Genomic DNA, 15,588 nt, shown 5'->3' with positions numbered 1-15,588 from the left:
CAACTACATTTTAACAATGGGCTACTCTTCATTAACCGCTGTTTAGATTAATCAGCCAAATTCGATCATTCACCTTCAGTTGATCGAACTTCAACCTATAAACCCTACAAACGTGCGGAAAACATGGATTAAGTTGAGTTTTTTGAATTACGAATTGGCTTATTAATTTTCCAATTCATTATTTGAGCAATTGGACAATTAAACAGTCAGTCAGTAATTTATTAATTTATTATGTAGTGTGACGAACAAACGAGCAAACCGTAAAGGAGGGGGGGGGGGGGGATTCCGGGCCCGCAGCACCCGGACGATCGCTCGTCACCTTCGCCCGATCGCGGAGTCGGAGCCGGTCCAGCCGAACTACAAAAAAAATTAGCTTCCATCAGGAACGAGTCTCAAATTGGGCGCCAGGCCTCCCCGGAGGCCAATAGACCTAAAACCTATACTCCCGACAAATCTCAAACTAAATCTCAATCGCTCAAACGACTACAAAAAGATTCTCTACCCAAATGGCTTGAACGGTCACTCCGCCTCGGCAACCCTCGCGGCGCGGCCGACGAGCTCACTCGCCAAGGTTCGGAGAGGTCGGGGATAAGACCAAAATGTGGGGAAAAGGGAAAACTCAACTTATCTGGGAATTCATAATAGGCTCGCGGGAAACAGAGGAATTCAGTCACTCTACCAAATAAGCAAAATCGAATTTGGTACTAAAATTTTACAAATTTATTCTAACAATAAAAAGAAATAGAAAACAATTGGATTAACAAAATAAGGCGTGATAACACAGAAATTCTCCAATAAAATCGGGTTAGACGGAAAGTCGCCCAAAAGAAAATGAAATCAGACAAGTAATTCTTGCTAGACAATTATACGAAAGATAATTAAATTAGTGAGACCGAAAGTCAGCTAATGATCGGATCAATTAAAAAATTTCAACCTACCAACGGAAGGGAGGCGATATCTTAGATAATTAATAGCTTTCTCGGTTCGCCGCCAGGAAAGCCAATCAAGCGCGAAATGATCAAAAGGGGCTCCGATCGATGTAAATTTGAGAGTTCGTTAGCTTTCAGAAATTTTATCTCAGCGGGTTCCAATTTGCTACAATTCATAAGTAATTGTTACGTAGGTACCTTCCGTACCCTAACATAGGGAAAAACCCTATTTTTCAATCACCGGAGCTAGCCATGGAAATCCGAATACAGAAACGCGAAACTCTTGCGAAAGAATCCAACGAGTTCATCGGCCAAACGGCTCCAAAAGGCACCGACCGACCCGGGGCAAACAACCTGATGACTCCGCAACGCATCAGCACAACTCAGAAACGCCACCCTCACCTGGGCCCTAGGAAGCCCCCACCAATTGGAACATCCTGCTAATAAAACCAGCAGTCCGATCAAGACGGGAGTCATAAGTCATTAGTCGAAAGTTTAGTCAATTTGTAATAAGTCAACATCAGTCGTCATTGAAACTTCAAGTGGAGCTCCTGGTCCCCGGTACTCCGTTCCTAGCGAGTCAGNCGAAATTACTCGAAATTACTCGAAATTACTCGAAATTACTCGAAATTACTCGAAATTACTCGAAATTACTCGAAATTACTCGAAATTACTCGAAATTACTCGAAAATACTCGAGGTGACTCAAAATTACACAGAATTATCGAACTCACGCAAAATGACTTCCTCCAGACAAGAGAAAAATAAAAATCGCGGACGCGGGCGACCACGTGGTCATCACACGCCTTCTCCGCCTCCGACCCCGAGGGAAAGACAATTTGACAATCCTACTGACTCTACTTCTGGTCGCGACTAAAGACTCAACTACGAAATTAAGTCGCCGAGGACCCAAACCCTTCATAAATCCTCGGGCGACACTTACTAACTTTCGCGACCGGACAATTTACAAAATGTCCTCAAAAATGCAGTCCTTGGCCGCCGAGGCTTCCTCGACGGCTTCCTTCTTCAGACCGGGGCGACGAGCGGTAGCGCACGCGAGACCTTCGCGAGGTCGGCGCTGTTTACATGCCGATCTTATGCTTAGCATTACGCTAAATATGATCGAATTTGGGCGAGCTCTGGAACCTTCTCTCAAATATTCTGGCGAATGTTCGAGAGCACGCCGCAGAACTAAACATATTGGCGTATGTCTTCCAGATATTTTAGCGGAACCTTCAGATAATCCGACCTGCAACTTAAAGACGCAGAATTAAAGCCTATGTCATGCTTCCCCTCCCCTCAGGTCGGTGACCGCCGGACCCGCGATCATATAAAGCCTGAAAAGACGGCAAAAATGGAAAAAATGGGGGGAGGAGGTCGTGACGCCGCCAATAATTCCCACGTCACAGTAGTTAAATAATGATTTTTACATTAATTACTTGATGAATTTATAACTGTTTATTCTGCAACGAATATTTGGTTCGTGGCACGCACACCCTGCAAATTAATGCCCCGATAATTTCTCCTGCTGTTATCCCGATACTAGCGGTTGGCGGAACTTCGAACGGAAGGAACACGGCTCGTTTTTCATTTCGTAAAGGGCACCAAGTATGTCACGACATACTAAGAGACCGTAGAGAAGTCCGGCTAGGGTATTCGGCCCGCTATCAGAAACCCGCGAGAAAAATCAGTCCTAGGCCACTCAGCCCCGCAAGGGTCACATGACCGTTTGTGGCACGGTAAAGCTGAGGGGTCCTGAAAAAGCGGAGCTGCGATATGGGACTGGAATTCGGAAATACGAAGAATATAAGTGCCCGACTCCATTCCAGTAGTATCCTAGCCCATTCTTTGTTCCATAAAATAGAAAAAAAAAAAAACTGGGCCCCGTAAGCACGTGAATTGACTTTCAGGTCTTAGATCGCAGTTGGAGCCGCAAGCTCCTTAAGAAGTTTTTCACCCGAATTTTCGGGAGCCACGGAGCACAACGCTCACCTAACACCGCCCGGACTTCACGAGCCAAGACGGACCTTACCGGCCAGGCGGGTCGGTACCAATAAACCGAGGTCCCTGATCGTGACACAAAACGAATATCGATATGTACGCGTGGGACGAGAGAAATTGAGCGCGTATTCGAAACCGCGCATTTAACCGGTCACGCCAACAATCGAACTTAAAGACGAAACAATACCACAGGGATCACGTGTCGAGGAGGCAATTAAACAAACCCTTCGTCTGTAAACCTGGGTCTTTCGGTTTCGGTTAATAATTTTCTAAGAATGGAAGGGGGGCCGTTGCTCCTCCCACCTAAAAAAAGTTATCTAGGAAAGGGAACCGACCCCCAAGGTTGAAGGTCCCAGACCCTTCTGAACAGTTGCTGTGAGCAGGTCAAATCCAGAGCAGACACGAAGACCCAGGTTTACAGACGGCGTATACCAAAATAGCAAGTGTGCGAACATTCTTTTTTACTTTTACTGTGTTTTTTTTTGTATCAGTGAACCTACAGAATGAGAAAAAACAATTTTTTTAAGTTATATATATTTTTCTTAATGTTAGGACAAAATGAAGCAATGGTCGGCTGAACAGGTGACGCGCGAACTTGGCCAACGAGAAGTAATTTCGTATTGTGGAGGTGAAGACAGCGAAGAAGAAGTCGATGCTATCGAAGAGACTGACAGTGACGCCAGTGAAATTAGTGTTTTTGATCTAGAATCGGGGAAGAATGAAAGTGAAATTGAGGATGAGCCAGAGACTGGAGAAGGAAGCAGATGGCGCGAATCGGACGACATTGGCAACCCAACGCTAAAAAGTAAAGAAGAAAGCGATGCTATTTTTGTAAAGTCGACAAAGTCAGGAAAACGCAGTACTGCTCCGCGTAGTGTAAAAAAAATCGGTCTGTGAATATCATCGACTTGTGTGTTGTGCACGTTGCGTAGAATAGAATAGTCATACTGGAGACAAAATAATTTTGTTTAACCATGTAAAATTTAGTTTGTAACATAAGAGTTGACGAATAGATATTTTAAATTATGTATTTTTTTAAATAGACGATAAAATTTTTTTTATAAAAACGTATGAATACTAATGCGTAATACATGATTTAATGCCTTTTTTACCTGTCCAAACCTAAGCATTTAATTTTAAATAAATGAAGCGGAATATTTTTTGTTCTTAAAGCTGTATTATTAACCTTCAATTTGCCATTTTTTAAGTTACATTATCTTAATTTTTCATAAAGTTACGATTTTTTTAGTAAATCACTGCATTCCTACCGATTTGCTCCATTTGATTAACAAAGCATATATGAAAAAATCAATTTTTCTACAATTTTATGATTGATATATCAAGTTTAAGGTTTCTACTATTAGCATGCATTTTTTCGGATTTTTTACATATATTAACAGGGTAAAAAAACAGCCGGACGTGAAAGACCCAGGTTTTCAGACGGGAGTCCAGAAAAAACGTTTACATACGAAGGTTTAAAACAAAATCACTATATCCTGAGCGGAAAGGAACTTTACTGAAACCCACAATAGGTTTGCTCAGCAAGTAGGTAGACTCAACAGCAGTTCTACTATCCGGAAAACGACACGGCAGACACCGGGGGTATCCTGGACAATGAACCCCGTGGCTCGCCAGGATCTCCGAATTTCGAAAACTCCCCTCCAGTCACTCCGTCGAACGCCGTAAAAATGCCAAACGCCGCCAATTGACAGCGTGTACACTAGATATCCTGTAAGGTATCGTGGCGCGGTAATTGAAATCCTGATTCTTCCTCCTCGACTCGTGCCGACGGTGGGAAGGACTCGAGATGCTCTCTCATCGATACGATACTTAATACTACGAATTTTTACCATAGAATGCATAATTACAACACATACTTACAGCTAGTAATTGCTCACGATAAACCCCAGTGCGGCCAACTGATGCTGCAATTCAATTAATAGAGTATTTGGTACTTACCACCACCGCTGCGCCCTTCATTGTGCCGACAGGATCCTGCCACGGCGCAATTCTTATTTATTTATTCAAGTGAAACTTCTTTACATCCGGTAGGGTAAGTACAGACGATGACTCATCAGAGCGTAACGCAAAGTGCCGCGCTTAAGAGTGGGGCACTAAATGGCTACGGTGCAGCGTTCAACGTGGCAGCGGCGAGGGGGAATATTGAGCACCCCACTGCTCCCTCTCTGGCAAGCGTCAATGAAGAGATGTAGTGCTGCATTTTCCGTTACGCTAGTAACGATAGAGTGTTCTTGTGAGAGTTCAAGTGGATTATTGAAGTGACATGTATTTGTACACATTTTTGCAAGTCCTCGTGGCTAAATTATTATTAGCACCTATATCAGTTGAACTACTTTATCAATATATTCCCAAATCCTTACTCGTATCTCTCTAAAATGTAACGTGGTTTTATTATTAAGACTACGAAGCAAAAAATTAAATACGCACTCAGAAATAAATATTAATCTAACGAAATATTCCTTTGAATAGTTCCGAAGAAATAAAAGAAAAACCAAGCGCGTGGCCGCCAAGCGCGTTATAAGTGAAACTTCGCAGATAGAGGGATAGGAAATTGGTAGGGTACGCTGGACTCCGTCAATGGATTCCTTCTGTCCGCTCTGCTGTTACGTCCCACGTAACGTTCTCTGGCACGTGGTAACAGCCGACAGGCTGTTACCGCGTGCCAGGCTGTTACCACGCTATGTAAATAGTAGATAAGTCAAAAGGGGTCCCGAAGACCTCGAAGCTAGCTGCTCCCCGTAATATTCCAAATATTTAAGACAAGGGGACTCGCGATGACGGATACCACCCTTGCACGGGCGAGTTCGTGAGTCCCGGCAGAACGGCGACATTAATAATCTGTCCCCAGAAAAGTAAACATTAATTTCCGTCTCCCGAGGACACTTCTCCTAAATTCTTCGCTCCGAACTCCTCTTCCTAAAAATGTATTTTTCAACCCCTTCCTCCAATAAGAGATTTTTTCCTAACCCTACTCCTCTCCCTAAAACATGGTTTTAACTCTTTCCTCCAATGGTAGATTTTCCTAAACCCCACCATCGGGGACTTGTCATTTTTATGCCCCACTGCCGGAATTTCGGGACTCAAGCGTCGGGGGTGGAAATAGTACAAAAGCTAGTGTTTAAGCAGCGAGCGCGAGTTACGGTCAGACATAAGTTTAGATACATTAATTATACCTTTTTTCAACCTCTCACTCGAAGTTACTCTCGAAGACACATTCGAAGACTCTCTCAAAACTCAACACTCGAACGAACTCGAATTTACCCGAAACTCGAAATCAAATCTTGATCTCAAACTCGAACTTACAATCCGAACTTACGAACTAGACTCATAGTCTCACTCTCGTGCGAACTGATCTCCGAAACAAGTTCCTACACTGGACTCCATCGATGGCTTGCACCTGGTTCGCACTGCCCTCTCCGGCCGCGCAGAGTACTAGCGGCGGGAGCAGCGCGGAATTCGAATCGATCGAGGGGCAGAAAGGATTTCCTAAAGAAAATAAATATTTATAAACAAAAACAATTAATGAAAATTATTTTAGTATTACTGNCATTTATACTGTGAAACTGTGGGTATTTATTGTATTGTATGCTACTTGTCAGTACATAATCTAATGAGACTAACGTAAAAGGATACAGCTGTGGCGAATTGTTTTCTCGTAACTTGCCTTCAGAATATTTAGTTTGTTATAAAACGGTCCGATTCGTTTTAGGGTTAGTTCAGGATGGTATGGTATGCTATCAGGATGGACGTTTTGCATCCTTGATAATGTATGCATAGAAACAATAAGTGCGTTTATTGATAAGAAATGAGAACATTTCATGGACGTTCTTTGTACAAATAAATAACTTTAATAAGTATTTTTAATATGCCAGTATAAAGTTACTGCTATGCTTTAATGATCATGCTCCGCCGAAGTCCAAGTGTAACTTCTACGAGCAATAACTGCAATATACGTGGTTGCATACATGCAATCTAATGGATGGGCCCGATTCCTGTAATAAGAAACTGCTGTTGCACGTGTGGTGACATTTAAATCGAAAGTGATATTTATCTTGAAGCATATCTTTATTTTTGGGAATGGGCTTGACGTTACTTTATCGTATGTATATCCATGCGTGTCTGTTAATTTTCTGACGTGTTTCTTTTGCGTAGAGCCGGATGTTTGCATTTATATCTTCCATTGTATCCTCGACATGAACATTTCGGGCCCAAAGTTGCAATGTACAGTCAACAATTTCTTGTATAAATATGTTGTGATTTTACCGAATTTATTTAGGATACAGTCAAATGATTGAAATATGTCATTGTGCAACAGTTTAAAATGTAATGTCAGTATTGTTCTACATGACTCTCTAAGTGTCCCGTCGAGGAAAGTATCGAAGAAATTCCTTTCACATACAGCTTGAGCAAATAAAAACACTAAAAGATATTTAAATCCCGAATTCAGTAATTAAAAACATAGCCGCAGAAATGAATGATACTGTAATACGTGAGTCTATGAGGCACGAATCAACATAAATGAACACATTGATTTATCCTGCTCTGTGTTGAGTTTGCCGGACTATTCTTCGTCGGCGTAGGAGAGCTAACAGAAAAGATTGTCTGTTCTTTGATTGACTCCTGCAGTTTCAGGAAGTAATACGTAACCTCTGACAAGTATTTTATTGTCATTTTAGTAATCGAAAATAGTCGCAATTTGCTTTAGTAAAATGTTTCTTTCAACAAATCTGATGGTCACTTCTACTTGCCGCTGCGGAATGACATATACTTAAATGCACTTTAAGACTTTAATTTCCTTTGACTCAAGTGGTCTTCGCTCTAACGAGTTAGGATCCATGTTTTTAATTACATGCAGTGTTTTTAACCCGCAATTGTCTTTAAAGCACGTGTTGAAATACTTCTTTTAATGAAATTTTATAAATCAATCGGAGGTATACAAATAAAAGGCAGACAGACGATCTGAAATCGTTTCTCTTCATTTATTTAGACTCTACTTCTGCGGTTCCCTATGCGACTGATTCAACGAATAACAAAGATTCATTTGCAATGATCAGTTGAAAACTCAAATTACGCGATCGTGTCAATTGTGTTAGTGTCTGTGTGTGCATTTGGCTCTTCGTATAAATATGTTTTCGTTAGTGAGATTTGACAATGATGAATATTATATTACAACAACAAAGAAAGTACAACATATGGATGGAAAAAATTGTGTAGTGGGTTATAAGGGTAGGACACAATATCACGCACATTTGATACACGGAAGTGGTAAGTGAATTTATTACATTTAACCCTTTCGCGACGGGTGCCGTATATATACGGCAGTCACTTGGTGCATCACAGTGGCTGACGCCGTCTACATACGGCAGTCACTTATTGTTTTGCAGAGGCTCCGCCGAGAGGCGGTAACGTGCCAACGTGGTCAGTCGTGCCGTCGCAAAATGTGACAAAGTATGATACAGGTGCGTCGTCACGAAAGGGTTAATATTAATTTATCTAACGATCTATTGGATAAGCTCAATGGACGCGTTAATTCATTTTCGTTTCTATGTAAGCGACGCTGTAAATATTCAAAAATTTGAATCTTATGTCGCAATTCTCTATTGCCTTTTTGTCATGAAACTCGGGAATGTTTTGATATTTTACGGATTTCGATAAGAACTATCATTTCTGCTCGAATTTTAATGGATATGTTTAATGGTAGCTTCAGATGGGCACAAAAGGTGGTGCCACTATTACACATTCTCGAGATGGAAAACAATCGACGCAATGAATTTTTTATACTACCTGTCATTTCTAGTCCATCAATATCGATCCGTCTTTTTTTTCGGTAAAATAAATATTGATATAATTACTTTCTATCGATATTATGGCGAAAGACAAATTCATCCATACAAAATCCAATGACAATCCTATGACATTACCTTTAATATCATATAAAATGTTTTCTTTTTACGAATAGATTCACAATATTTCGAGAACGTTTCGGAAACGTACCTAACGGTTCAAAAACAACTATAGTGGGCGAAAACATTGCCAAACATATTTGTCCTTTTGCAGTCTCTATCTCGATAACAGCTCAAATCTTTTCAGCCAAAACGTCGGTATCAAATCAGCAACATTGCCATATTTTGTCAGCAATACTGTCATCCAGGTAACGAATGCTGTATATTCGGGCATAAATTCTCAGTATCCATATACAGCTCAAAAGCATTTGGTGCATTTATAAAAATTGGCGAACTTCCCCATCTTACCCGTACTTATGGCGGATGGCAACAATTGCAGTGAGGGAAAAATGTGTTTCTATCATGAATATTATTTCTTTGAATGGAGTTAAAAAGTCTTCAGCATAGAATGAAAGAAATACACTCTTCACTACAAAAATGCGAATTGTTAACTCTGATGCATTGTATGGATCGAATACTTTATATTTTTAAATAACAATGTATGAAATCAAAACCATTTGTTTTATCAGGAAACTCAGTAGAGTTTCGCGTCAAATACATTTAAAAGTATGCGCGAACGATACCGAATACTTAACGCCAATTTTTTATCTTTATTCAAACAAATAATTTCCTTGACAGAAAAAAATTTGTTTTCCGAAATTTTTTCTCCGATCAACAAAATAAAATGTTTTCATGCCTAATGAACCATTTCTTTCAATAGATCGAATAAAATATTTCGTAATTTGTTGCAATTAAGCACGTTACAGTTTCAATAAAATTCTCAGAATATTATAATTTANAATAAAATGTTTTCATGCCTAATGAACCATTTTTTTCAATAGATCGAATAAAATATTTCGTAATTTGTTGCAATTAAGCACGTTACAGTTTCAATAAAATTCTCAGAATATTATAATTTATTTGAATGAAGAGTAAATATTTTTTGGTTTAATTACATGTACTCTCTGCCAAAACACTGTTACTTAATAAAAATTAACATTGTTCAGAGAAATCATTTTCTTTGAATCTAAGAAATTATTTTCTCAGTGTTTAAGCCTAATTTCGTGTTTGCAACAGAAAATTTAATTCTATAAATCAGCTTTGGATGAAATTGGATTGATTAGCGTAATGATATTATAAAATAGTATATGTCCAGATTTATAAAAATAAGATCGAACTATATTGATGGAACAAATACAAATCGTATTAAAAAAAAATCATAACATGTATCCATTTAGAGATGTGTTATTTTAATTTTATCCCTATTAAATAATTTTCATAAACATGTCCAATTTACATTCCTTATAGATTCAAGAAGTGATTTAGAGAATCTAAAAAAGCGGATGGAATCTAAACGTATTCCTAAAACAAAAGTACAAATCCCCCCCGAAAAGTCCAAATCTCCTCGACGAAAAACACGGACATGCATTACGAAACATGGAAGACCCAAGAAACACAAATTATTAGAAGTTTCAAATCGCTCGGCTCAATCAAAAGAATATATTAATCACTCGTCGCCCAATGAAACTGCAGCAATCATAAATGATGACATTTCTCTCTCGTTGATTGAAACAAATGACAGCAGCGGAAACAACATTTGCTCTAACAAACGTAACAATTCCAATCAAGACTTCGATTCAAATAAAATAAAAAATGCAATTGTATTGCTTCATACGATCGACGAAGATATGTTGAAATATAAGATTGATAACAAAAAGGACTTACGGTGTACAAATAGCAAATGTTTTCATATTGGCGAAGACAATAACAGNCGAGCGCTTATCATTAGAAAAACTCGCTCGAACCGGTTCTCGCGGACAGGCCTTCCGACTCGCCATAATATTTACGCGCTCAGCTGATCGTTCGCAAACGCTCTCCTCGCTCTCTCGCCAGTCTCGTTCTATTTCATATACCATAATTTTAATTAATTTCGGTCTCAGGAGTCGTGAGGCTCGAACCCTCGAAGGATGCACTTTTTCGGTGCATAAGCACGGTCAAAACTGCATACCATTACAATACAGATGTCAACGATGGTAATGAGATATTAGACACCAATATTTGCAACAGTATTTGTGATAAGGAAAAGTTTATTGAAAAAAATGATAGTTCCGAAACGACTCGCGACGACTTCGACAAAGTAAGAAAACAAGCTGGTCAGAATTATGGTCAAAAGAAACTTGTCGAAATAGATGTCACCGTTGAGAATGAAAACCACATAAATGATAAATATAAAAATTGCAACAACAACATCGGAATGGACTACACTACCGGCGACGACGGCGAATTAAATAGCAATAACAGGGACATAGATAACGACGGGAAAGAACAAAATAATGATATCGATAATGGTGATGAAAGACAGGCTGGTCAGAATTATGGTCAAAAGAAACTTGTTGAAAAGGATGTCACCGTTGAAAATGAGAACGACATAAATGATAAATATCCAAATTACAACAACAACATCGGAATGGTACACTACTGATAACGACGACGGCAAACTAGAAAGCTACAACAAGAACATAGATAACGACAAGAAGGATCAAAATAACGATATCGATAATGGTAATGAAAAGCAGGCTGGTCAGAATTATGGTCAAAAGAAACAAATTGAAAAGGATGTCACCGTTGAGAATGAGAACCATCTAAGTGATAAGTATCAAAATTGTAACAACATCGACATGGACTACACTATCGCTAACAACGACGACGTACTAGAAAGCGCCAATAGAACGATAGACGATGACAGTTCCGATGGATACAATGTCGATAGTAACGAAGAAAGCAGTAGTAGTGACAGCAATGATGAAGATGAGATTGACAAAGATGATATAATAGAGTCGATAAGAACTGAGAACGATTTCAATAAGGACAAGCGTGATGTACCGATTATAGAGGATACATCTGACGGCGAAAGTCCTAATAAGAATGATTTATCAATACAAGACCCCACATATATATATTCTTTCAACACGAACAGCACGTTAAAAGATAGTTCGAATATCTCGGAAAAGTCAGTAAATACAAACAACCAGAATGAAAGCTTCGATGTCACGTTACTGAATGGGAGGCCATCGGTAGATAGTCGCAAACGCACAGTGCCTGCATCAATAACAGAAAATGGGAAAAGGAACATAAAGAAACATTTCTGCAAATACTGCAAAACATTACAAACAAAGTTGGCCCGCCATTTAGAAACAAAGCATAAGAGCGAACCGGACGTTAAAAAATTCATCAACTTTCCAAAAGGTAACAAAGAAAGGATAAAGATTATTGAGACTATCCGGAAAAGTGGTGACTTTCTCTATAATACCAGTGCAAAGGACGATTTGAGTGATCTGATAGTATGCAGGCGACGTATGCCAACTATGATGAAACAAGCTGAAGATTATCTATGTTGTTCCAAATGCAAAGGATATATGTCGAAACAAAGCATACGACAACACTTTGTAAAATGCAAAGAGACGCATAAAAAAAGGAACACGAGAAATAGCAGTAGTGAGTAAGCGAATTACTGGATATATACACGAATGTGCGAATGATGTACTTCGCCGAATTGTTTTTCCAGTACTCAACAATGATGAAGTTACAAGGACAATAAAGTACGACGAATTAGTTATTCTTTATGGTAATAAATTATGTGATAAATACACACAGATTCATCAACATGACATGATTCGGTCCCATTTGCGTATCCTTGGTCGTTTTATGTGCAGTATAAAAAAATTAAACGGTAAGATCACAGATTTTGCATCCGTTTATGATCCAACATTTTACGATGCAACAGTACAAGCCGTAAAGGAGTGTGCTAAATACGATTCGGAGAAAATGTTATTCAAATCACCAGCTAATGCAACACAACTGGGCACCCTATTAAAGAATGCGGACGCATGCTTATCGCGCAATGTATAAAAAAGAAGGATGACCTAAGAAAGAAGAATACGGAAGATTTCCTCCTGCTCATTAATGACGACTTCCCCACAACTATAAATCGAAAAGTACTCGAAGACCAAACTAAAAACAGACGCGAGAAACGCACAATTCTTCCGTCTAAGAATGATATTCAATGTTTAAACAGCTACTTGAAGAAAAAATGCGTAGATGCTTTGAACATATTGGAAAATCGATATTCCCAGTCGGCGTGGCAAACCTTAGCCGAAGCTGCACTGATCCTGGTACAGATGTTCAATAGACGTAGAGCTGGAGAAATTGAGCGAGTTCTGATTACAGATTATGAAAACTATGAAACACTCGACAAAAACGTACACCCGGATCTGTATAATAATCTCTCAGAAGAAGCACAACTATGTGCAAAAAAGTTCATTCGTTTGTCAATTCGTGGAAAATTGGGCAGGACTGTACCTGTTCTCTTAGATCCGTTAATGAAGAAATCTATCGATATGATTTTGAAACATCGCAAAAGCGCCGGTGTTAAACTCGACAATGAATTTGTTTTTGGAATTCCGCATACTCATTCATTACGAAAAAAGTATTTGCGGGCGTGAAACCTTATGCGAAAATTTGCCAGCGAATGCGACGCATCATTACCAGATACTCTAGGAGGAACAAAGTTGCGCAAACAAGTCGCTACGCACAGCGCAATGCTAGGAATTCAAGAAAATCGAGTAGCAGACCTAGCTAATTTTATGGGTCACGATACACAAATACACAAGAACGTATATCGACAACCACTTCCCATGACGGATATTACAAGTGTATCTCGCTTACTGGAAGCTGCTATGGGTGACGATGTAGGCGAGGAAGAACATGCGGAAGATAATGAAGATATCGAGGATAATGGCTGCTTGCAGAGTCCATTTGAAGAGATACCTCGGAAAAATGCTTATTTTGAAACTTCTGAAAGTTCTGCGGGCAACTCTACCTTGGAGTCTACATCGTCAACCGGAAAACGTAGAAGCAGTAAGTTTTGAACGTACAAATTATGCAATCATAGTTGTAAATGTCAATAGTTGAGATGTAATAACACTTGAAAAATGTTTTCAGGATCGCCATTTGGAAAGACAAAACGAACAAGGTGGACAGACGCAGAAAAAAAAGTCGTAACAAAATATTTTGGAGATCCTTCAAAAATTGCCAAATTGCCCAGTCTGAAGGAATGCCAAGAAATAATTCAAAAAAACAAAGTGTTGCAAAATAGGCAACCGCAGCAATTAAAGACCTGGATCGACAACCAGAGAAAATCTAGCTGCCGTAAAAGGGAACGTGAACGGCTTTCATGAATTCTGGATATTGATGAGGAAATTTCGACGGACTGTGTGTATGGTGCAACTGTTGTAAATTTGCATTGGTATAGATACGAAATAAATGTTGTATCGATATACGTGTACTATATGCATATATGTACTGTAGTCTTGCCGATAATAGTATATAACTTAAACTATTACATTTTTACCTCATAGGTAATTATAGAAATTGCTAGACACTAAAATACCTAAATAATGTAATAGCGTAAATTATGCACGATTGTTGGTATAGTATTCTGCAAGGAAAGTGTCGTGAATAACTGGAATATAAAAAGCATTTAATGTAAGCATGACTTTGTCAAACAACTGTGTGAATACTTGTCGTAAAGCAGCACTCGCATACAGATGTAAAACGTGTCGTTAGAGCACAGACGTGTTATAACATTTCTAATAACCGGAAACACTATTGTTCGTTTACCTGCATGACGAGTATGGAATTATACACATCGACGTGTTAAACTGCTTATTTCAACGAGAAAATGTCAATTTAGAAGAAAGTCCTAATATAAAAAATATGAATGAAAACAAATAAAAAAAATTCTCAAACATCGTATTTTCTTACTGGTTTATATGGGTTGGGTGACACAGACTTGCGGCCATGTATATGCATGCAATGTAGGATATAAGCATAAATTTAAAAATAATAAGCTACATTTGAGACTTCTGTAACAACAGACATTAGCATATATTTGAAATACAATCGAATTTTGATGATGCATTTCATTTTTTCTAAACGAAAAATCCTATATCTCTCGATCCTTGAACAACAATATTGATGATGTTGCTGTTGAAACTGCACATCCAGAATGAGCGAAGACTTTTTTTTTTCAGGAACCACAGTCCATCGGGATTCGTAAAATGTATGTATAACTGTATACAGACGAATTGTCCATTCAAGTCGAACAGTAACCGGGAAAAATGGTAAATAATTATACAATCCTTCAGTTTTAGTCTCCTTCTCTAGGCTAACAAGCCATCCAAAGACAAATGAGAAACTACAAGGAATGGTCTCACAAATATAATTGCCAATGTATGTAATGCACGTTTCGAAGACTGCACATTCACGTGGACCCCAAAACTAACGTTCTGTATACAAACAGTATATATACAAACAAATATACGGCAATGTATAAAACGAGTACTTCAGGGACAACGGTAACCCCTTTCGCTGTCCCGGACCCCGAAGTGAACGTAACATTAAATATATATGACCTCAATGTTTACGTGATATACAAGAAATGCCGAAAATTCTACCGCACACTTTGGGGACTGGACAAAAATGACCGACTGGTAAACTTAGCGTATACTTTGAGTCCCTGTCCTCAATGCATACCGTTAATATACGGAGACCTCAAAACGTACGTTACATAGTAAAATTGCAATAAAAAATTAACTAAGGCCATATAACAAAAACCGAAAAATATGGGTAGTTGTA

At 38.9% G+C, this 15,588-nt stretch overlaps 1 protein-coding gene across 1 annotated transcript; it reads left to right on the top strand.

The window, feature by feature from the left end:
• The first annotated feature begins 11,310 nt into the window (after positions 1 to 11,310).
• On the top strand, positions 11,311 to 12,395 carry LOC111674005 (dentin sialophosphoprotein-like). Its single transcript, XM_023432635.1, has one exon. The coding sequence runs from the start codon at positions 11,325 to 11,327 to the stop codon at positions 12,393 to 12,395; it is 1,071 nt and encodes a 356-aa protein (XP_023288403.1). The 5' UTR covers positions 11,311 to 11,324.
• Positions 12,396 to 15,588: the final 3,193 nt, after the last annotated feature.

The sequence above is a fragment of the Orussus abietinus genome, unplaced genomic scaffold (assembly GCF_000612105.2).
Source record: "Orussus abietinus isolate OABI.00-Male unplaced genomic scaffold, Oabi_2.0 scaffold370, whole genome shotgun sequence".
Lineage (NCBI taxonomy): Eukaryota > Metazoa > Arthropoda > Insecta > Hymenoptera > Orussidae > Orussus > Orussus abietinus.
Note: the sequence above shows the minus strand (reverse complement) of the source record. Positions and strands in the feature narration are given on the sequence as shown.

What these genes read in the sequence shown, in the direction of transcription:
- LOC111674005 (XM_023432635.1), top strand. Translation starts at nt 11,325, where the DNA reads ATGATAAATATCCAAATTACAACAACAACATCGGAATGGTACACTACT.